The sequence below is a fragment of the Myotis brandtii genome, unplaced genomic scaffold (assembly GCF_000412655.1).
Source record: "Myotis brandtii unplaced genomic scaffold, ASM41265v1 scaffold122, whole genome shotgun sequence".
NCBI classification, from domain to species: Eukaryota; Metazoa; Chordata; class Mammalia; order Chiroptera; family Vespertilionidae; genus Myotis; species Myotis brandtii.
The window spans coordinates 936073-959931 of NW_005354255.1; the positions used below are offsets into that span (position 1 = coordinate 936073).

A 23859-nucleotide genomic window follows, 5' to 3' on the forward strand; every position below is an offset into this window, starting at 1 on the left:
TCCCCTCGCGGAGCCGCTCCCGCCGCCGCCGCCGCCTCCTCATTCATCCTCGTGCACCATAGGCGGCACAGGCACCAAGATGTCCAACCGAGTGGTCTGCCGGGAAGCCAGCCACGCCGGGAGCTGGTACACAGCCTCAGGACCGCAGCTGAATGCACAGCTGGAAGGTTGGCTTTCACAAGTACAGTCTACAAAAAGACCTGCTAGAGCCATAATTGCACCCCATGCAGGATATACATACTGTGGGTCTTGTGCTGCTCATGCTTACAAACAAGTGGACCCATCTATTACCCGGAGAATTTTCATCCTTGGGCCTTCTCATCATGTGCCCCTCTCTCGATGTGCACTTTCCAGTGTGGATATATATAGAACACCTCTGTATGACCTTCGTATTGACCAAAAGAGTAAGTATAAAGAAATCATAAAGCTTATAAACAGCCAACGGTTTTTAAATAGGAATTATAAAATGTGAATATCATAGTAATATCTCAAAAAAAAATTTGTTGTAATTAATCTACAAAAAATAAAAACAAAGAAAGAAAAATCTTCTATGTGCTTAAAAGACAAACACAATTTTTCTCCCAGCCACAAAAATCTGTCAGATCTGCTAATCTCCAGACTGTAGGAAAGTACTCTGTACTCATTGTACTGTGAGACAAGAAAGTGGTTCCCCCTCACAACTTGGTGAAAGATTCTGGGCAGGTTAGTCTACTCTATGTATATCACTTTCCTCACTGTAAATAGATAATGGTGATAATGCCTTTTTTCCTCCCAAATTATTTTTATGAGAAAAAATGAGCCTGTAGTTGTGAAACTCGGCAAGAAAGGTGTTACGTAAATCTTAAGTGCATTTTATTTTTAAGATGTTGATTAGTTTGATTTATTTTTTCCATAGGCTTTCAGAAATCACATTTTTAATTTACTTGGGCATTATTTTAAATATTGGATGTGTAAAGTAAAACTTACTGACTTTGAATAGTAGTTTTGGAGAATGGGAGCATAATTTAAAAAATACAGAATAGTACAGAAAATAGTGTTACAAATACTCATCATCCAATATTTACTCAGAATTTCCCCCTCATCTGAACTCAGTTTATATTTCCACTAGTATCTACCTTTATGGACTTGGTATGTATCTTTACAGTTCATTAAATTATATTTTAAGTATGTTGAGTGCTTATTTCAAGAAATTTTACAAAATATACTAATGTAGAGTGAAAGAAACCATTTACAAAGGAAAATGATCACCTCTTTTTTTCCATAGTTCTCTAGTCCTAAATTTCCGTAATTTGGGCTTTTAAGAATCATGGAGTATTAGCAATTTCAATGATTCTCTCTCATTGATGTTTCTATCTCTCTCTCCCTCTGCCTTCCTCTCTGAAATCAAATGTTCTCTCTCTCCCTCTGCCTTCCTCTCTGAAATCAAATGTATACACACACACACACACACACACACACTAGAGTAGTCACTGTTGCTTTCCTCAGCGGGCCGCCCCGCCCACTGCCACTGGTAGCTCTCTGCTGCACATAGCTTGCTGCCCTGCCCTCCTGCTGATTGGTCATTAAGCTTCACCGCATAACAACCATTTGCATATTACCTCTTTATTATATAGGATATGTAAAAGAAGCAGTTCCTGCCGAGGCTTGTGTGTGCAGAGGTGGGAGAACTGTGTCTGTCCCTCCATCTGTCTGTCCCTTGTCCATCAGAAGTCAGCAAGCATTCATAGGTGTCTGCTGGTGGCTGGACCAGACCCACAGGCAGCACAATTGTGCCTTGGGCAGGTCTTGGCCTGAGATAGGGGCTGCATAGGGCCTGTTCTCCCAGCTGTACGTGTCAGGCTCTTTCCCTCCTCCAGGTTAGTTTTAATAATTAATTTCTTAAAAAAAATAGGGTGGCTCATTCAGAAAAGAATTGGTCCCATCTTGGTCTGGGAGGAGTTCCACATCTGGGTGTGGTCTCTGCCATCCCCAGCCTGACCCAACCAGTGGGAGTGACCACCCTCCCCTACAGCTGCATGACCTCTTGCAGCAGACTCAACCCTGAGCCGTTGCCCCTTTTCTGAAGATTTGTGGAGGCCGAGAGTTACAGGGTCACTGCCCTCACAGGCATCACGCTGTGGAGGGGCAGATGATGAGGTTAAGACAGACTCAACCTGAGCCGTTGCCCCTTTTCTGAAGATTTGTGGAGCCGAGAGTTACAGGGTCACTGCCCGCATAGGCATCACGCTGTGGAGGGGCAGATGATGAGGTTAAGAAAAGGAATGTCAGAGAGCCGGTGGGGACATGCAGATGGCAAAACTGGGGAATGTGGCCTGAGTAACAGGACAGGGAGGTGACTAGGTGGCCACTCTGAGGGGAGGCTGGGTTGAGACCTGAAGGCCAAAGGGCCGGCCTTGGGGAGACCTGGCGAAGGCTTGTTTTGGGCAGAAGGAATGGCGTGGTGCCAGTGCCCCAAGGTGTGTGTGTGTGTCCATCCCTTGCACCGCCCCCCACAGAGTTCAGACACCTTGGGTGGGGAAGCAGGAGGACATAGGAGGTATGATTTGTGGAGGAGGCCAGGACTGTGGTGTTGGACCTACTTTGGCAGCCTTGGGATGAAGGACCTGGAGCTACAGAAGACTCAGGTGGTCACCGCTGGGTGGGCTCTGGGTTAAGGGGCCCCCACACGAGGTCTAGAATGTTCCACCCTGGTCCACCACTGGCTTCCTGCCTTCTCTCCTCTTCCTTCTCCACACCCAAACTCAAACCATTAATTGTTCTGCTGTTGGGCATCCAATAAAAATATTATGTCATCTTTCCAGCATCTTCCGGCCCCCACTTGCCACCGGCAGAGCCTCGGGATGTGCCAGAGCCCAGGTTCGTCCCTGTGGCCAGGATGCCCTGGTGGAGAGCCTCAGACATCTGCGAGTGGGCACCAAGGGTCTGGCCTGACTCCCATCTAGCTGGCGTATCTTAGTCCAGCTGCCCTGTCTGGGGCCCTGGGGAGTGACTCAGTCTGTTGGCTTTGTCCCCCGGCCCAGGGTCCCGTTTGGTAGACCCTGTGGCCATGAACTTAGTCTCAGCCAGTTGCCTCCCCAGCCTCAGTTTCCACATCTGGACCATGTCCTAGGGGGTCTCAGCACCCCACATACACAGGTGGGCACTCAGGGTGCGGCTGGGGTGGTGGTCATGGCTAAAAGAGGACACAAGTCTGTACCCCTGCTGCCCTGGTTGCACCTATGGCTGTGTCAGCTTGGGGTTGTTTTATATGTTTTTATTGAGAGATAATTCATATAAGATAAAATTCACACTTTTAAACATACAGTTCAGCATTTTTTGTACCTTTACAATGTGCAACTGTCACTGATTGGAACAGAGCAGGTTCCTCTTCTGCTGGGTAAGATTGACGCCCCCTGGTCCCTCACCTGGGCCTGCCTCTCTCTGAGGACCCCTTTGGTCTCCCTCTCTCTTCCTTCCTGACCCTCACCCTTCCAGGCTGCCTGGTCCACTCTCAGAGTTCCGGCTCTGTCTGCACCCACAGTCCTGTCTCCAGCCAGGGCTCCCCCTGAGCTACAGACTCAGGGTCCAGCTGCCCCTCGATGTCTCCACGTGGAGGGCTCACAGGGGTCTCACACTCAACACAGCCACAGTGCGCCTGTCCATCCCCCACAAACCTGCTTCTGCCCATCCCCCTGTCAGCTGGCAGCTCCTTCATTCTGTTCATTGCTCCAGTCAAAATCCTTAGTCATTTCTGACTCCTTGCCTCTTCACTCCACCTCCAGTGAGTACAGCCTGTCTGTCCTAACTTTAGATCTCTCCAGAATCCGCCCATTTCTCCCCCCTCCTGAGCCTCCACCTTGGTCCACCCCATCAGCTCCCACCTAGACCAGGCAGTCCTCTTGCCCTGCTGGGTCCCTGGCTCCTGTCCTAGCCCCCCACACCCACCCACAGTCTGTCATCCCCAGCAGCCACCAGAGGGCTCCTGTGAGCACCTATGTCATGGCCAAGCCACAGCCTTCCAGGGCACCCAACCTCCCTCAGGGTCAAAGCCCAAGATCTTCTTTGCTAATCTGCGCCCGAGGGCAGGGGCCAGGCTTGTCCTGGTCATCACTTGCTTCCCCTCAGATGACACCTAGTGAATGAGTTTCCTATTGCAGCTGAAACAAATCACTGCAATCTTGCCTTAAAACCACACACATTTATTCTCCCACCGTTCTGGGGTCAGGAGTCTGACATGGATCCCACTGGGCTAAATCCAGGTCTGGGTAGGGCTGGTTCCCTCCTGAGGCTCCAAGAAGAACCATTTCCGGCCTTTTCCAGCTTCTAGAGGCGTCACATCCTCGCTCGTGGCCCCTTCCTCCATCTTCACAGCCAGCAACGCAGCCTCTCCCATCACTCACTCTGACCCTCCTGCCTGCCTTTTATAAGGACCCTGTGATGACACTGGCCCCCTGGGGATCTAGGGTCATCCCCATCCCAGGGGCCTTAACTCAGTTCTGCCTGAAAAGCCCATTCTGGGATCAGGATGCGGACACCTTTTGCGGGGAGGGGGCATGTCTGCTGACCACCCTCATTGGGCAGGTCATCTTCGGCAGAAGCCACTTTCCTGGTGAGGACACCAGGGCTCAGAGGTCAGTGGCAGGCCTGAGGCCTCCCTGCTGGGAACCGGAGTTGAGGGAATGGTCCTGATGGAGGAAAATCGCCTGCCTTCTCACTGTGAGCTTCCTTAGGCCAGCGAAGCGCTCCTGGACGCTGTGGTAAAACCAGTCCTTGGCTGGCTTTCCATAGCTGGCTCCCTAGACAGGGCCCATAGAGCTGGCACCATTGCTCCAGCCTGGGGCCCCAGCCACTGCTTACTGACCATAGCTCCCCAGAGCCCCGGGCCCTCCCCACAGCATCATCCCAACCTCGACCCTCCAGGTCCCCTGATCTCTTTGTGACCCAGGTGTCTCCTGGTTAAGCCCTGCTCCTACCAGCAGAGGAAGGGTGGCACTTTGTAAATGCAGTTCCTTAGTTCTTTCCACTAAGGACCTGATGTCTTTGGGGTAAATGGTGGGTCAGAGTTGGGGGGTGGTCTCTCCTGCTGTTCCTGCCTGGGGGGTACCCAGCATCCAGTCATCCCACCATCTCAGTGCCCTGTGTCTATGCTCCCCTTTCCCACAAGGGGTTCTTGTGGTCCTCCCTAGGGACACAATGCCCAGTGAGGTTGTAGGCGCCTGTGTGTCAGGGAGGGAGCATGGTGACAGTGGCCCGGAGCCCCTTGGAGCCCCTGCAGGGGCAGGTGCAGGTTGGTGGTAGGCCCTGTGGGTTGGACTCCCCGCTGCCAGTCTCACGTCTCCCTTCTCTTCCTCAGGTTTGGCCCAGAAAAAGGCGGCCCTGACGGAGGTGAGTGTCCGTGGGTCCTATCCTGACTTGCCTCCTCCAGAAGACAGCACCAGCCCTGCTCGAGTTCTGCTCTGTGGCCTTGGGCACCTCACTGTACCTCTCGGGGGGCCCAAATGATGGCAGATGTGAGATGGGTGAAAATCCCATCCCCCTGCCAGCATGGGGAGTTTCCCGGAGGGGTTCCAGTGCGGAGGGATGACGCCCAAGAACTCGGCCCTGGGCCAGTGAAGGAAAGGGAGGGGGAGACCAGAAAGGGGAGGCCAGAGAGGTGGGAAGGAAGTTGGGCAAGTGCCAGTCCCTGAGGATCTTGCTAGGAGGGCGGTGCCTGACCAGTGCCTGACTAGCAGCACCTTTAGTGCAGTGTCCCTAGGCAGCCCACAGGGTCCTTTTCGTTCTCCACGCCTGTGAGCCCATCGTCTTCACCATCTTCCAGCCATGTTCCTAGAGAGCTTTCCCTGGTGACGGCCACTCTTATGCATATATGCCGCCATGCTGTCCCGGGGGCCCTGCTGCCTGTCCTCAGCGAGGGCGGTACAGAAGGGGTCCCCACTGTGGTTAGTTTCCTGTCACTCCAGAAGGTGGCCCGGGAGGGGCGTGTCTGAGCCCCATTTTACAAGAGGAGCAGCCCAGGTGTGGCTTGCCTGCCCCTGTAGCAGCAGGAGTCCTGCCTACGCATGCTTTGTCCCTATCCCTTGATGCCAGTCACCATATGAGTCCTTCTATGGAGGGCATTGTCCACTTGCTGGGGCCCTGCAGTGCGCTCAGCGCAGGACAGTGGGAGGGAGATGGGTGGGCCTAGGGGCTCCAAGGGCAATAGGGAGCCAGTGAGAGGTGTGAGGCAGGGGCAGCAACAGAAGGTTCCTGAGGGAACCTTGCCCCCTAGTGGCCAGTGTGCAGAACACACAGAAGCCAAGCTGAGGAGCGATGGCCGGTGGGGGGCATTTGAGGGCTGCCTGGAACTGATGGGGGCAGTGCAGGTTGGGCTGGTGGCCTGAAGGACTGTGAGATTTTTGAATGGTGGTAGGTACATAGTAGGTACTTCTTTTTTTTTAAAATATATTTTATTGATTTTTTTAGAGAGGAAGGGAGAGGGATAGAGAGTTAGAAACATCGATGAGAGAGAAACATCCATCAGCTGCCTCCTGTACACCTCCTACTGGGGATGTGCCCACAACCAAGGTACATGCCCTTGACCGGAATCAAACCTGGGACCTTTCAGTCTGCAGGCCGGCGCTCTATCCACTGAGCCAAACCGGTCAGGGCAGTAGGTACTTCTTAAATGTCAGTGACAGGTGGAGCCACCAAAGAGGCACTCAGTTCCTGTCTGCGGCTGGCCTTGGCCCCTGATTCTAAACTGGCTTCCGTGTCCCTCCAGGCTCCCATTGCCCCTTCCACTGTCCTCCTCTGGTGACGACTCACATGAGGGCCAGTAGCTTCCACACAAGTTTGTTGGGATGGCCAATGTCACACCTGCCACAGCTGTCCCCTAGAGCTTGCAGGAGCTGGGCCTGCTCCCAGGAGAGGATGCTGTTTGTAATCATTTCAACCCAGAGGGCTGTTCGGCCCCCAGGGAGCACTGGATGATGTCTGGGCACATCTGTGCTTGTCACACTGGGGTTGTTCCTGGCATTGAGTGGGTTGGGACCAGGGATACTGGTTAATCGCCCAAAGTACCCAGGAAGTCCCCCCACAGAGAATGACCTGGCTCCAATGTCAGCAGAACTGAGGGAAAGACCCTAAAATTAGGCCTGGGTGGTCGGGGCTGCCGGCCTCCAGCTTTTTCAAGGAGCTGGTGGTCTAGTTTGCATGTGGGCCCTTCTGAATGTGAGGTATTGCCCACTGGGTGTACAACCTGCCCACACAGCTTTCTGTCCCCGCTTCCCCCCGCACGGCCCACATGGCCCAGCCCTGGGCTCCAGCTGGGCACGGTGACTAAGCTCCTCTCTGGCCAGAGTTTCTGGAGTGCTGTGGCCTCAGTGGCTCCTCCTTGCTGACTTCTAATGCTTCCTGTTTTCTTTTCTCTAGGCCCCGTCAGTGACTGGACAGCCGGGCCCTGGTCACGGGAGGAAGCTGGGCCATCGGGGCGTGGACGCATCTGGTGAAACCACTTACAAAAAGGTTCTTCCTCTGCCCTTAGCCAGCTGAGGCGGAGTGAAGGGGGGCTCTCAGCAGTTCAGGGGACCCATCTGCCCCACACGCACATGCACAGTGTCCACTGAGGGTCATGGGCCCCTCAGTGCTGGCGAGGTCCCTGCTGCATGTCATCATCTCAGGCAGCCTAGGGATGTGCTCTGAGGCTACACAGGCTGCACGGCCTTCCTGATTCCAGGAGTCACCTGTCACCTTGGTGAGCCCTCAGCTCCCAGCCCTGCTGGCTCATCTAGCGATAGAGGAAATTATCCCTTTTCTCCCCAAGAAAGCAGGGCTGAGATGAGGTGGTAATGGGGAGCTCTGAGCCAGGCCCGGCCACAAGAGTGTGCAGGGAGCCTGGACCCCGCTGCCATTAGTCCTCCCTTTCTCGGTTATACTTCCCGATACATCTTTGCTGAGAGAGTGTACACACATCATGTGATTTCCCCCCTTTGAAGTGTACAATTCAGTGGTCTCTAGAGAATTCACAGAGTTGTGCAGTTATCACCACAGTTAATTTTAGAATATTCCCATTTCCCCTAAAAGATACCCCATCCCGGTCTGGCTGGTGTGGCTCAGTGGTTGAGCATTGACCTATGAACCAGGAGGTCACAGTTCTATTCCCAGTCGAGGCACATGCCCAGGATGCAGGCTCGAGCCCCAGTAGGGGGCATGCAGGAGGCAGCCGATCAATGATTCTCTCTCATCATTGATTGATGTTTCTATCTTTCCCTCTCCCTTCCTCTCTGAAATCAATATTTTAAAGATACCTCATCCCTATTAGTAGTCACTCCCCATCCCCCTACCCACTTCCCATCTCTGGATGTGCCTGTTCTGGACATTTCACATAAATGGACTCACACACTGTGTAGCCTTTTGGATCTAGCTTCTCTCACTGAGCACCATGTGTTCAAGGTCCATCCACATTGTAGTGAGTGTCAGTGCTTCATTCCTTTTCATGGGTGAGTAATATTCCACCATGTGGGTGAACACATTGTGTTTATCCATTCACCCATCGATGGACATTTGGCTTGTTTCCACTTTGGGGCTGTTATGAATAATGCTGCTATGAAAATTTGTATGCAAGTTTTTACAGACATGCTTTTATCTCTTTGGAGCATATACCTAGCCGCGGAATTGCTGGTTCACACAGAAACTCTTTGTATACATTTGAGGAACTATTAGACCAGTGGTTCTCAACCTTCTGGCCCTTTAAATACAGTTCCTCATGTTGTGACCCAACCATAAAATTATTTTCGTTGCTACTTCATAACTGTAATGTTGCTACTGTTATGAATCGTCATGTAAATATCTGATATGCAGGATGGCCTTAGGCGACCCCTGTGAAAGGGTCGTTCGACCGCCAAAGGGGTCGCGACCCACAGGTTGAGAACCGCTGTCTTAGACTGTTTAACACAGTGGCTGCCCCATTATCCATTCCCACCAACTGTGCACGGGGATTCCAGTGTGTCCTGGCCCTCACCAGCACTTGTCTGTCATTCTGATTACACCCATTCTAGTGCATGTGAAGTAATATCTCACTGTGGTTTTGATTTGCTTTTCCTGATGGCTAATGGTGTTGCTCATCTTCTCCTGTGCTGTTGGCCATTTGTGTATCTCCTCTAGAGAAACATGTGTTCTGTTGATGGCATCTTGAGGGAGTTGAGTGTGGAGGGTAGAGCAAGCCCTGTCAGTGAGGGGGTTCAGGAGAAGAGGCAGCTGGAGGCTGCGAGACCCCCGCACAGGATGGACTTGCTCAGGGGCAGAAGCTAACTCCTGCCGGCCCTCCTGCTATCGCACCTGTGACGGGGGTGCTGGGGCCCAGAATCAGAGACTGAAGGTTGAGATAGCTTTCCTCAGTGATGCACATGCTGCTTAGAGCCACAGTGACACCGTAAACCACAGTGATGAGAAAAGTGCAAACAGCGAATGCTTCTTAGGCATAGGCAGCTTTTGGTCCGGACCACTCACCTGAACTAACACACTGTCATCTCCATTCCTGGCTACAGATGGAGAAACAGGCACAGAGAGCCAATGTCGTTCTCTGGTCATGATGATATGAATCACCTAGAAAGTGGGTAGAAGAAACCCAGGTCTACAGAAATGAAGTTGGGTGTGTCTCCATACGTTGTGCCCCCTTCTTCCAAAAAACCCTGATGGTGGATAGACTGCTGCTGCATCAGGGCAGTTTTGAGATGTTGGAATGTTCTAGAATCTTGATTGAAAATGGGCCTTGGGGTCATAAGAGGTAGTATTGGAGTCTTAGCCAACCCACTTCTTTGCTGTGTGGCTGTGCAGGCCAAACAACTAGCCTGAGGCCTGCAAATCTGTAATAAATGCTAGTAGGACCCTGGGGCCCAGGGCTGGGGTAGGGGCTGACCCAGGGGTAGGTCTTGATGTGGCTGCATTTCCCCACAGACCACGTCTTCCACCCTGAAGGGGGCCATCCAGCTGGGCATTGGCTACACCGTGGGCAACCTGAGCTCCAAGCCAGAGCGAGACGTGCTTATGCAGGACTTCTACGTCGTGGAGAGCATCTTCTTCCCCAGGTAGGCCTGGCTCCCACGCCTCCCAACAGCCCCCCCGACAGACACAGTGTTGTCATACGAAACAGCCTCGTGTTCTCTGAGCTCCCTTCTCTGCTGCAAATAGCATTTACTGGTGTCTGTTTGACTTCGAGGTCTGACTCGGTATCCATTAGGATATTAGTTTGCTGCTGAGTCAGAGAGAGCCAGTGTAACAATGGTGTTTTTTTAATAGGGGAAAAAAGAAGTTTGTTTTTTTCTCTCTTTCTCACACACACAGAAAAGCCTATAGGCAATCCAGGGCTGGTTAGGTGGGTCCTGGGTTCCTTCTAGTTGCTCCCCCATCCTCAATATGCAGCTTTTCTAATCAGCAGCCCAGGTGGCTGCCTAGGCTTCTGCCATCACATCTGCATTCTAACAGCAGGAAGGAGAAGGGGGAGGGTAGCACATTCCCCTTTCCTTTAGGGCACAACCAGGAAATGACACACATCATTTCTGCCCCACTCACAGCTCATTGTCCGGGTACAGTCACCTCACCACACCTGGCTGCCAGAGAGGCTGGGCAGTGGTCTCATTGCAGGTGGTCATGTGCTCAGCCACGTGGTGGACTCTTGCCAAGGAAGGACCGGAGAGTGGATACTGGGTCTCCTGAGACTGGCCACAGCCCTGGGTACTCACAGCTCATTGGCCGGGTACAGTCACCTCACCACACCTGGCTGCAGGAGAGGCTGGGCAGTGGTCTCGTTACAGGTGGTCATGTGCTCAGCCACGTGTGGACTCAGCCAAGGAAGGACCGGAGAGAGGATACTGGGTCTCCTGAGACTGGCCACAGCCCTGGGTCCCATTGGAAGCCTCAAGTTGCCTTTCAGTTTGGCCACTGAGGGAAGGCCATGGAGCACAGCACCTAGAGGCACCATCCCTCACAGGCTTTCCTCCCTCCTTCCTCCACAGTGAAGGCAGCAACCTTACTCCCGCTCACCACTTCCAGGACTTCAGGTTCAAGACCTATGCACCTGTCGCCTTCCGCTACTTCCGGGAGCTCTTCGGCATCCGGCCAGATGATTACTTGGTAGGTGTGTTAGTCAGTTGTTGCTTTGTAACAAGTTAGCACAGACTCAGTGGCTCAAAACACCACCTGGCTGTAACCTCACAGTTTTTGTGGATCAAGAATTGGGTGCAGCTTAGCAGGGTTCTTTGCTCAGGGTTGTAATCAAGAGGTGGGCAGTAGTTGGGGTCCCATGTGACACTAGACTGGGGAAGGGTCCAAGGCCAAGCTCATGTTGTCATTGGCGGGACTCAGTTCCTTGCTGGCTGTAGGTTGGGGCTCCTTTTCCTTCAACACAGGAGGGAGGAAGAGAGCCTGCCAGCAAAGCAGACGTTACTGTCTCCTATGAGCTCATCATAGATGGGACCCCCCCACCCACTCACCACTCTCCTTCCAGTACTCACTGTGCAATGAGCCTCTGATCGAGCTGTCCAACCCTGGCGCCAGCGGCTCCCTCTTCTACGTCACCAGCGACGATGAGTTCATCATTAAGACGGTGATGCACAAAGAGGCAGAGTTCCTGCAGAAACTGCTGCCCGGCTACTACATGGTAGGGGTCATGGGTTCCCGCAAGGTACCAGGGGTTGGGGGCAGTGTCCTGGGCTTCCTTCCAGCGCCTGTCTGCCTCCCCCAACCTTATACCCCTCTTCCTCTCGGCACATGCAGCAATTCCGCTCTGCCCCCAGCTCCTTTTCACAGGAGCAAAGGCTCTAAGGCCCTGGCAGAGGGGTCCCCAAGGCTCTTCCTGGGTCTCATGGCCTCACCCTCAGAGACCCCCTCAGGCAGTCCCCCCACACTTGTGAGCAGGAATTGCTGTTTAGGTCCTGACTCCCCATTCTCTACCCCACCGATGTCCCTGAGTCCTGGTCCAGAAATTGTGGCTCATGGACAGAGTGCTTCGGCATTTGGTGACTCAGAGGCACGGGGGAAGAGGAGCTGGGCCACCAGCTGGCACCTCGCAAAGGACCAGCTGCTTGGGCATCCCCATTCTGGTATGACTCAGGACTCAAAAGGGCATATCAGGCCCCTGGGCAGGGTTGGGAGCGGGGGTCCTTATACTCAGTGGGCTCCACCTGAGTGTAGACTGCCCTGCTGTGCCAACCTGGTGGGCATGGGGACAGACCCCTCTGGGTGCTCTGCCCAGGTTGTGACCATCTCTCTTAGGGCATCCCTCATCTGCCATGTATGATCTTGGTGGGACCCCTGCATCCCCTAGATCAGGGACCAGCAAACTTTCTGTAAAGAGCCAGAAGGCTGTGTGAGCCAACAGTCTGTCTCTACAGCTCAGCTCTGCCATTGCAACAGGAACACCACTATAGACAGTGCCTGAGCAGATAGGCAGGCAGAGTGCCAATAAAACTTTATTTATGGACACTGAAATGTGAATTTTATGAAGTTTTTACGTCACAAAATGCTATTTTTCTTGTATGTTTTTTCAACTCTTCAACATAAAACCATTAGTATGAGAACAAGCAGCTGGATGGAGTTGGCCCTCGGGCTGGAGTTTGCCAGCCCCTGCTCTGGGGTTGGGGAACCCTAGGGTGGGCTGAGAAGAGGGACACCTAGTCTGACCTGGTGGGAAGCTGGGCCCAGACACCTCGTGGTGTCCCGTGGGGTTCTTTATCGAAAGGCCATGTCTCTGGACCTGGCTTGGTAGAAACAGGCCCTCCTGGAGCTTCCGTTTGGATGGGGAGATAGAGAATTAAACTGGCTGATGTGACCCGTGTAAAGTTGGGGTGCTGGGGAAGGAGGTGGTCGGTCAGGGAGGAAGTGACCTCTGGCCTGAGATCTGAGTGGCTGTGTGTGAAGCCAGGGAGTGTGGGAGTGGCTACCAGGCAGAGCGTGGCCTCCTGGCTGCTGTCTCCCGACACGTTCCGGTCTCCCACACCCCCCAGAACCTCAACCAGAATCCGCGGACGCTCCTGCCCAAGTTCTATGGGTTGTACTGCGTGCAGTCCGGGGGCAAGAACATCCGCGTGGTGGTCATGAACAACATCCTGCCACGCATGGTCAAGATGCACCTCAAGTTTGATCTCAAGGGCTCCACATACAAGCGGCGGGCCAGCAAGAAGGAACGGGAGAAGAGCATCCCCACCTACAAGGACCTGGACTTCATCCAGGACATGCCCGAGGGACTCCTGCTGGACGCTGACACCTTTTCTGCGCTCGTCAAGACGCTGCAGCGGGACTGCCTGGTGAGCCTTGGCCCCAGCCCCGCTGCCCCAATCCCACTGCAGAGGAGGAACTTAGGGCCAGAGAGGCCCCCTTGCCCTGGCGAGTGCAGGTGGTTAAGGGTGGGGACCTTGGGACACACGCCCCTGTGTGGTCCTCAGCCTCTCTCAGCCTCAGTTTTCCCATCTGTGAACCGGCGATGCTGGTGAACGCTAGTGCAGAGTGAGCCCGAGATACATAGCCCGGCACCAGGCTCCCTTCTGCTCCCCTCGTCCCTGTGTCCTAATCAGACTGTTCCTACCACACAACCCAAACCCACAGAAGCAGCTCGACATTCTCATGGCCCCTAAGGGGCACCTCAGGTCCAGACCTGCCCCACCACCCAGCACTCCTGGCTCCGTGCCGCCCTCTTTCACAGCAGGTGCTTTTTAGGGATAAGGAATGCTCTGCCAGGGTCTTCACGAGCTCTTACAGCCTCCGTCGGCCTGCGCCCACCCCCACCCTCCCACAGCCTGGAAGGTCAGGCCACTCCCCCTTTAGCGATGAAGAAACAGAGACCTGGCAAGGGACGTCCCTGCCGAGATCCTCAGCTGTCAGGGGCTGGGCTGGGTCCTCTCTTGTCCTCAGCTCACAGACCCTGTGGAAAACTTCACACAGTGTCACCAGAAAACCACTTTGAAGTCTCAGGGCCTTTCGGCATCTGGGGGGTTCATCCCCCGAGCCTGATGGTCACGTGCCTGGACTCCACTGTGGGGCTGAAGTGGGTGTTGCATCCACAGCACCCAGGCTCCCCAACTGGCGCCGGGGAAGTGGGAGCGCAGAGTCAGCTGCTCTGTCTCAGGGGAGGAAGCTTTCTGTCCGGTCTCAGAGAGGCAGCCTGGCTTAGGGTTACACCCAATCCCAGCTCTGCCGCCATCTGCCTGCTGCACAGCCTGGCCTTCCACCCTTGGTCTCCTTGTCTGTGAAATGGGGATAGCAATAGGGTCCCCCTGCGTGGCTGTGGAGACTGAACGGACAGAGATGCAGGGTGCGCAGCTTGAGATCACCACCAGGTTTGGGGGCAGGGGGAGGGGGACAGGGCGTGTGTCCTGACGCTCTCCCCCCCACACACACTCGGTAGGTGCTGGAGAGCTTCAAGATCATGGACTACAGCCTGCTCCTGGGTGTGCACAACATCGACCAGCAGGAGCGGGAGTGGCAGGCTGAGGGTGCCCAGAGCACGGCCGATGAGAAGCGGCCGCTCGGTCAGAAGGCGCTCTACTCCACAGCCATGGAGTCCATCCAGGGCGGGGCCGCGTGTGGGGAGGCCATCGAGACGGATGACACGTAGGTAGTGGGGCTGGCGGGGCTTCCAGCTCTTGTCTCTACCCACCCCTCTGGCCAGGTGTGAACATGGGCAGGGGGAGCTGGCACAGAAGGCAAGCAATGACAAAGCAAACCAGGCAGAAGCCTGTCTGGCCAGTTTCTGGTCTGTACACAGGCACAGCAGTGTCTGCCCACCAGGCCTGGTGAAGGTCAGACAGATGACGCACAGCTATGGCCAGGGTGTCTCGACCTCGGCAGACACTGATCAGTGGATTCAGGCCATTGTCCATCCACATGGGAAACATAGAGGTCCCCTCCCTCCTGCTGGACCCCACTGTGTGAAGCACAACTAGACAGGTGTTGAAAGGTGGCACAGGATATGGAGATGACGGGATGGGAGAGCCCCTTTATAGCAAGATACCTAACCCAGAACCCACCAATGGGAGGATTGAGCGCATTGCTTCCCCAAAGATAAAAGGTGGCCGTGCCAAATGACAAGGTCATAGAGAGGAGCATGTCCCGACTGCACCCCCTCAGCCTCAGCCTCCAACCTGATCCTGCCCTGGGGGCTTAGTCAGGGAGACAGACTCATGGCATGTCCCCTTCCTCAGCACTGGGGACACTGAGGTCTTATCATTCTCAGTGGGGCACTCTCCTGGACACTGGGGTACTGAGCAGCATCCCTGGTCCCTACCCACTTGATGCTACCAGTACCCCCGGGCGTGATAACCACAGATATCCCCAGGCATGTCCCAGTGTCCCCTAAGGCAGGGTCATCCCGGACGAGAACTGCTATAGATGGGTCATGATGTTCATGAGCCATGCACTGACCATGCTGGGAACCAGCTGGACTCTCTACCTACACTACCCTGTTCTGTCCTTACGGGGGCCCTGGAGGAGGAGGGGCCACCTCCTCATCTTTAGCTGGGGAAAGAGGCTCAGAGATGGGGTGGAGATAGCTATCCTGTGTGCACAGCCAGCTGGTGGGGGGGGCCAAGGCTTGACCCCAGCCTGGCCACTGCACTAGGCCACCAGCTGTGGAAGGCAGAGGGAACCAGGCACAGGGCTACGACTGAGCAAGGTGGGAGGGAGTGGCATGTGCAAAGGCCCTGCACAGCTGGCCCTGACCTCAGACCATCCTGGCATGTTTGTAGGATCTGCACAGGGCCTGGCAGGGGATGGCAGGGCATGCAGGTGAGCTCAGCAGTGCATGGAGTGCAGTGAGCAGAGCCTGATGTTGGTGGGTTTGGGTTATGATGGCTTCAGGATAGCTGCTACATCGTGTAACCTCATTAACCATCTGGGCTGGGCATGTTCAGGAGTGAGGCTACGTGAGGCAATTAACTCCCCAGACTACACCCAAGAGCCCTTGCAGTCCTGCCTGGGAGTGTGCGTGTGCATATGTATGCGTATTATGCAAGTGTGTATGTGTGTGTGTGTGTGTGTGTGTGTGTGTGTGTGTGTGCGCACTGTGAGTGTAACTGTGTGAGCAACTGTGTGTATGCATATACATGCATATGTGTGCAAGTTGCATGAGTGCATGCAAGTGCACCGTGTGTATGTGTGTGTGCACCTGGGCCTCTTAGCTGTGACCCTTCAGCAGCCTCAGGCCTCCAGCTTTGAATTTGAGCTGGCTGTTAGAGTTGCTCCATCCCATGCCAAGATGGGGGTCCCCTGTGCTGGAACCCCCACTGAAGGTCCAGCCAAGCTATGATCTATAGGGGTCATGTGGATTTTTAAAAATATTTTTTAATTGATTTCTGAGAGGAAGGGAGAGATAGAAACATCAATGATGAGAGAACCATTGATCGGCTGCCTCCTGCATGCTTTCTACTGGTTATCGCACCTGCAACCTGGGCATGTGCCCTGACCAGGAATCACACTGTGACCTCCGGTAACAATCACGGTGCTGTTGTGATTTGCGCTCACCTGTGTTCTGCCTTTTGGTGGCTTAACAAGGGGCTTGCCCTCGTCTTCTGCATTTGGCAGTCTTTTTTATTTTTTATTTTATTGATTTTTTACAGAGAGGAAGAGAGAGGGATAGAGAGTTAGAAACATCGATGAGAGAGAAACATCGATCAGCTGCCTCTTGCACACCTCCTACTGGGGATGTGCCCGCAAGCAAGGTACATGCCCTTGGCCAGAATCGAACCTGGGACCTTTCAGTCTGCGGGCTGATGCTCTGTCCACTGAGCCAAAATGGTCAGGGCTCATGTGGATTCTTGAACCCAAGGCTCCTCTCTCCTTTCACCCTTGTCTCTCCCCAAGTCCCAGACCAGGATTGGGGCCCCAGCCCCCTCCCACCTAGACCTGAGTAGGCGGGGCCAGTCCCTGGTCCTCTGGCCTGGATGTGTGGGTGATGGCGCTCTGGGCTCCTCTCTCTCCAGGATGGGTGGGATCCCCGCCGTGAATGGCCGAGGGGAGCGTCTGCTGCTGCACATCGGGATCATCGACATCCTGCAGTCCTACAGGTGGGTGCCCAGTCCCCCAGGTGCACCTGCTCAGGGAAGCCGGGTGCTGTCTGCTTGCAGGGCCCTCTTAGCCTTCAGGAAGGCTCCTGTTGGCCGCCCTCCTCCCCAGCCCTCCCATAACGGGAGCATTTGGTCCCCAACCTAGAGATTCCACCCCCGGAATCTAGGTTTGTCCTAGGGACTCAGTAATGTCGAAGACAGGTCAAGGCCGATTTCTTCTTTGCGTGCTTCTCTTTTTTAAATATAGCAGGTCCTTGAACAACATCATTTCGTTCAACATGGTTGCATTATAACATTGCTGAGATGCCTAGGAACATAACTCATGTTTATATCAGTTAGCCTGTGGTAAAGTTGTTTTTGTTATACATTGTTTCCGTTAGTCTCAGAACCTATAAGTGAGGACTGACTTTGTAAAAATCAGCTCCTGCCCTTCAACTTTCACAGCCTGTTTTTTGTTTTGTTTTGTTTTCATATGGGAGGGCTGACCTTGTCTCCTGTAGGCATCTTTCTGCAGGATCTCCCTCGGGTTGGAGCAGGGTTAGGTAGCTTTTGAAGTAGCCGGCCAGGATTTCTGCCCAGGCCCTGGGGGAAGAGGGAGCGGAGGGAGTGGGTAGCACATGGCAGCAAATAAGTGGGGGTAGTGGTGTCATAAGGAGGGATTCTTCCCCCACAGACGAGGGGCGTCCAGGAAGGCTGCAGGGGGGAGATGGCATTGTACCCAGCCCAGATGTGTGATAGGGTCCTGGCTGGGGGCCATGGTTCAAGGCACTGACTCTAGTAGAGAGGAGCCTGGCTCCGTCTAGGCCAGGAGGAAAGAGGAAAGGCAGGCTCTGGGAGGCACTAGCAGTCTGTCCGCCACAGAGGGCCAGGCACCCTGGCCCTTTCACTTCCTCCTCCAGATCAGCCGTAGTGGGAACAGACAGCTTTAGTTCCTTTAAACCAGGGCTGCTTCGCCTGCTTGGAGCCAGGAGCACCTGCAGTTGTGATGACCACAAATGTCCCCAAACAAGCCAGCACCTGCAGTTGTGATGACCACAAATGTCCCCAAACATTGCCCAGTGTCCTCTGGGGACAGGATTGCCCTGGTAGAGAACTCCTGGACCCAAAGATTTGGCTGATGTTCTGGGTGCTTTTTCTCTGCCAGGTTCATCAAGAAGCTGGAACACACCTGGAAGGCACTTGTCCACGATGGGGTGAGCATCATTCATTCATTCACTCACTCATTCGTTCCATCTGTCAGTCCACAAGTGCAGTGACCATCTCCCTGCCAGGCACAGGTGCTAAAGAACTGAGAGACATGTCCCCCCCTTCCTGGAGTAGCTGTACAGCAGACAGTCACAGGGCAAGGGGTCAGCGGGTCTGAGCCATCAATGAGGGATACAGGAAGACTTCCTGGAGGAGGGGACCCCCAAGCTGATTGGAAGGCTTCCCAAGGACAGCCTGACTGGGAAGTCAGGGGCCAGCCAAAGAAGAATCTGGAACTGTGCAATGTGAGGGGGTCTTGGCCCAGGGGCAGCACCACACAGCTCTGACTCCTGTTGCCAGCTGGGCATGTGGCCCACTTCAGCAGAACATCTCCGTTGCTTGAGAAAAGCTTGCAATGCAATTTTTCCTGAGCACTGCCAACATGGAAACCCTGGCAGTGGATTAATTCTAAATATAAAAAACTGTGAGAACCAACCACTGGGAGCCAAACAGCCCACTTGTGGGACCCTGGCAGCCCTCACACTCCTAGTCCAACTCTGGCAACAGCCAGCCCTGGTAGATAACTTTCCTTCTATGGCACCCCCCTTTTCAGACCAATTCTTACTAAAGTGTTAAGGGCTATCCGTTTGCCTACAGTCTGTAAAATGCTAAGATCCCAATCTACAATCCTCCACACCCCTCAGAGAGTGTTTGGAGGGTCAAGCGGGAGCTTCCAGAATGTGCATTGAGAAGATCCAGGTGGCCAACCAGCAGGAGGCTCTTTTTAAAAAAAAAAGAGAAAAAGTGTGTGTTTTCATAATTGATTTCAGAGAGAGTAAGGGAGAGGGAGAGAGGGATAGAAACATCAATGATGAGAGAGAATCCCCAGTGTGGGGCATACAGGAGGCAGCCAATCAATGATTCTCTCTCATCATTGATGTTTCTCTATCTCCCTCTCTGAAATCAATAAAAGTACATTTTAAAAACAACAACAAAGAACACTTTACTTACAAAACAGGTGTTAGGCCGTGCTCTGACAACCCCTGCTGTAGAAAATCCCTCTGGTTCCTTAATTTTGATATTTATCCGTTTACTTTGAATAGCTATTTGTTCTTTGAATAATTATTTACATGGCTCAAAAAATTACAAATACAGATAGGTTTACAATGTAAAAATCTTCCACACCCCTTCCTGCCCCTCTTACCTGATTCCCTGGGTCCCCTCCAGAAAGCCCCGTGCTGGGACCCTCTTATCCCCTTCACAGAGGAGGCGCACCCCACCCCCCACCCCCCACAGTGGTCTGTTCTGGGCTGTCCTGTGGGACACAGGGAGCCATAGTGCTCACACCCCTGCTTGCCCTCGGGCCCCCACATCTCTTCCCAGGACACTGTCTCCGTCCACCGGCCCAGCTTCTACGCCGAGCGCTTCTTCAAGTTCATGAGCAACACAGTCTTTCGGAAGAACTCCTGTGAGTTTACCTGCCTTTTGAGCAGGAGGGACCTGGGGTGTGGAGAGAGGCGAGCAGGCAGCCAAGAGTGCGGTAAACCAGGTGCCTCGTTCTGCTGCTTGGTCAGCCCCGGGGCTCAGTCAGGGACTTGGTCCCGAGAACAGGGTAGTCAGGCAGCCGCGCCACACAGGTCAGCACAGGGCCTGGTGCCCGTGTCCACGTCTGAGTTCTGGCTTCGCCTCATTCTGTCTGTGTGGACCTCCAGCCAGTAGAGATCACGGTCCTCAGTTTCCCCATCTGTACAGAGCTGTGAGGGCAACATGTGTTTCATACAAGTCCAGTGCCAGCATTCAGCAGGGCTGCCCATAGCCTCGCTCTGTCACTAAGGGCATGTGAGTTTGGTGGCACTGAGATGGTCATTGGCCCAACTAGACATTGTCAGGGAAGGTTACAGGGTGAGCGGTGATGGCTCTTATAGCCTCGCTCTGTCACTAAGGACATGTGAGTTTGGTGGCACTGAGATGGTCATTGGCCTAACTAGACTTGTCAGGGAAGGTTACAGGGTGAGCGGTGATGGCTCTCGCTCTGTGGGTGGTCTCTGGAGGCCCCACATGTGTACTGGGCCTGGAGGGACCTGGGGTGTGGAGAGAGGCGAGCAGGCAGCCAAGAGTGCGGTAAACCAGGTGCCTCGTTCTGCTGCTTGGTCAGCCCCGGGGCTCAGTCAGGGACTTGGTCCCGAGAACAGGGTAGTCAGGCAGCCGCGCCACACAGGTCAGCACAGGGCCTGGTGCCCATGTCCACGTCTGAGTTCTGGCTTCGCCTCATTCTGTCTGTGTGGACCTCCAGCCAGTAGAGATCACGGTCCTCAGTTTCCCCATCTGTACAGAGCTGTGAGGGCAACATGTGTTTCATACAAGTCCAGTGCCAGCATTCAGCAGGGCTGCCTATAGCCTCGCTCTGTCACTAAGGACATGTGAGTTTGGTGGCACTGAGATGGTCATTGGCCTAACTAGACTTGTCAGGGAAGGTTACAGGGTGAGCGGTGATGGCTCTCGCTCTGTGGGTGGTCTCCGGAGGCCCCACGTGTGTACTGGGCCTGGAGGGTCTCTGACCCTGGTGCACACCCCAGGCTGAGATCCCACGTATGCGGTAAACCAGGTGCCTCGTTCTGACCCTGGTGCACACCCCAGGCTGAGATCCCACGTGCCATCCAAAAGAGTCTTGCTCCCAACGTGTCTGTGTGTCTTCTACCCCTCAGCCCCCTCCAAAAAATACAGGGTGCTTGCTGGCCTTGGTCACTGTGTCCCCAGTGTCCAGCGTGGGGCCTGGTACATAGTAGGAACTCAGTGTGTGTCTGTGTGTGCCTCCTCCCCAGGTCTCAAACCCTGTGGTGTGCTCCACACGTGGGACCACTCTCCCAGCCCAGCCCAGGCCTAGGTGGGCTGCAAGCCAGCCCATCTCCTGGAGTTGGCTCATAAAGCTGAGGCAGCTCCATGTTCTGTGACATTTAGTCAGTAGCTTGCAACTGACTGGGGGGAACATTTATACCATGAAAATAGGCAAACACCACAAATCCAGCTTTGTCTCCAAAGAGATGCGTGTTAACTTGACCAGCACACCACTTCCTGGAACCTTCTTGGGATGTTATTCCCACTGTAGTCCCGAGGAGAGTGCTGGCTTCGGGGGACTGAATGGTTGTGCACAGGAAAAATTGAGCACCTAGTGTGTGCTGGGAGCTGCGCTAGCCACCATGGAGCAAGGAGAGGACGGTGATGGGTGATGACAGGCCAGGCCTGGTGCAGAGTGTTATGGGGTTCCCTGCCTCATTGACCTTGTTGCAGACGAGGATGCAACAAGAGAGGCTGAGCTATTCCCCCAGGCCACACAGCCTGGCTGGGGGCCAGGTCCTTGGCGCTGAGCCTCGCACTCCCCAGGGCTTTCCATTTTCTTGTGTGAATGTTGGGCACAGCGATGGTGGGCTGGGACAAAGGGGATGAGGCCCCAAAGTGCTCAAATAAACATTGGCAGCTGCTGATGCAGCTGCTGTTTCTGGAGGGCCAAGAGTGGAGGTGCTAGGTTCCATCTCTGTTGGTGGGCAGAGCCAGGCGGAAAGCAGGGCAGGGCTTTCTCCAGGAAGAGCATTGCTTCCTGAGCATGTCATCCCATTGCCTCCAGGCCCCAGGCTTGAGGGACAGGCAGGAACTGGAACAGTGAGGGCCGTGTGTACAGGTGGTGGGCCCCTCGGTGCCCACCACACTTTCACGCAAAGGAGAGATGGAGGTCTGTGGGGCCCTGCCTTGTCACCGCCCCAAGCACATCAACCACTCTCCCTCCCCAGCCCTGAAGTCGTCACCATCCAAGAAGGGCCGTGGTGCCTTGTTGGCCGTCAAACCCCTGGGGCCCACAGCTGCCTTCTCAGCCAGCCAGATCCCCAGTGAGCGGGAGGACACGCAGTACGACCTGCGGGGCGCCCGCAGCTACCCCACGCTGGAGGACGAAGGTGACTGGGCAGTGGGAGTGGGCACATTTGTGACAGGAGAAATGAGGCAGCTGCTGGGGAAAGACACCATCCCTAGGGGGTTAGGGGGAGGGGTGCAGGGAGCAACAATAGCAATGTGAGTGAGGAAAGGGACCCCCGCAGCTGGGCTAAGCCCGAATGGGAGGGGTCCCCTTCCAGTGCAATATCTGCGGCACCTGGGGAGTAGGGAATAGCTGGGACGAGGCCCAGGAAGACCTGCAGGGAGAACTAAGCATAGAAAGCACTGCCCTGGGGGTGACACAGACCTAGAAGGAGGAAGTGCTCAGTGGGTTGGGCCTGATGTTCTGGAGGTCCCTCCAAGCAACCAGCGTCGAAGATTCCAGTCAGGGAGGAGCTGGGGAATAGCATCAAGGGAGAAACTGCATGCGCAAAGGTCCTGGGGCAGGACGGTGCCTGGTGTGTTGGAGGAACAATAAGGAGGCCCGTGTGGCTGCAGCAGAGTGAGTGTGAGGGAGGAGGTGAAGACAGGGAGGTGATGAGGGCAGATAGGGCAGGACCAAAGGGAGGCAGTTTGGATTTTAGTTTGAGAGCAGCAGGAAGGTACTGGAATCCCTTGTGCTGGGGAAAATTGTGAGAGCTGCAGTAGAGCCCAGAGTCCCTGCAGCAGGCCCTGGAGCCTGGCTCCCATAGGTACCCACTGCCTCCTCCCCACAGGCCGGCCTGACCTCCTGCCCTGCACACCACCTTCTTTTGAGGAGGCCACCACCGCATCCATCGCCACAACCCTGTCCTCCACATCCCTGTCCATCCCGGAGCGGTCCCCCTCAGAGACCTCAGAGCAGCCAAGGTACAGGTGAGCAGAAGGGGGCCCCCGGAGGTGGGGGCGGCTCAGAGGTAGGGCTGCATTCCTAAGAGGAGGGGCCAGCACAGGGCCTGGGAGGGGTGGGGCAGGTGGGGAGGCCTCCCTACCTGTTCCATCTATTCCACCTGTTTGTGTTCTCTCGGAAGGCGGCGCACACAGTCCTCTGGACAGGATAGCCGGTAAGATGAGCCCCCAGCCCCCACCCTTCCAGTCTCCTCTCTAGTCCCCACAGTCTCCCCAGCTCCTCCCTGCAGAGCTCCTTTGCCCCCCTTTCCGCCCTCCCCTTCCCTCTGCACAGCTCACCCCTCCACATTTCCACCCAGAGCCCCTCTTTCCTGGGGACAGATTTATTTTAGCGATTAATCTTCAGGCTCTAGAGCCACACAGAATCTCGAGTCACTTTGTGTTTCACTCCTACCTGGGTGCCCCCTCCCCTGCACCTGTTAAACCTTTCTTCTTCTTTTTTGTTCTAAGAGATATAAAAGCACACACAGTGAGATGCCTGCCTCTGCTCCATGCCCAGTCCCTTCCCTGGGAGCACCCCCTAGATGTTTTTTTCCCTCTCTCTGGAGGTATTTTATGAATATACAAGCAAACATACACTCAGGCCTGTTTCTCCCTTTTGCTTTGACAAAAGCTGTGGCTCTGTGCCCCTGTTCCTTGCTTTGTCACTTCCAGATGAAGGTTGTTGGTATGAGCCTTTGCTGGTTCTCTTCCTTCTCTTTTTTTAAAAATATGTTATTATTGATTTTTAGAGAGAGAGAGAGTGAAAGGAAAAGGGATAGAGAGAAACATTATCAATCAGCTGCCCCCTGCACACCCCCTACTGGGGATCAAGCCCACAACCCGGGCATATGTCCTCACTGGGAATCGA

The 23859-nt window shown here is 54.4% G+C and overlaps 1 protein-coding gene across 1 annotated transcript in view; it reads left to right on the forward strand.

Moving 5' to 3' along the window:
• The first annotated feature begins 79 nt into the window (after positions 1 to 79).
• Positions 80 to 23859, forward strand: part of PIP5K1C (phosphatidylinositol-4-phosphate 5-kinase, type I, gamma) — a 33836-nt gene continuing 10056 nt past the window's right edge. Inside the window, exons 1-14 of the mRNA XM_014533690.1 lie at positions 80 to 181; positions 5278 to 5364; positions 7390 to 7482; positions 9913 to 10043; positions 10971 to 11088; positions 11462 to 11614; positions 12960 to 13259; positions 14357 to 14562; positions 16929 to 17012; positions 18157 to 18205; positions 19581 to 19665; positions 21983 to 22144; positions 22838 to 22976; positions 23132 to 23164. Of these exons, the coding sequence (XP_014389176.1) occupies positions 80 to 181; positions 5278 to 5364; positions 7390 to 7482; positions 9913 to 10043; positions 10971 to 11088; positions 11462 to 11614; positions 12960 to 13259; positions 14357 to 14562; positions 16929 to 17012; positions 18157 to 18205; positions 19581 to 19665; positions 21983 to 22144; positions 22838 to 22976; positions 23132 to 23164 (1742 nt within the window). The remainder of the gene's footprint in view (positions 182 to 5277; positions 5365 to 7389; positions 7483 to 9912; positions 10044 to 10970; positions 11089 to 11461; positions 11615 to 12959; positions 13260 to 14356; positions 14563 to 16928; positions 17013 to 18156; positions 18206 to 19580; positions 19666 to 21982; positions 22145 to 22837; positions 22977 to 23131; positions 23165 to 23859) is intronic.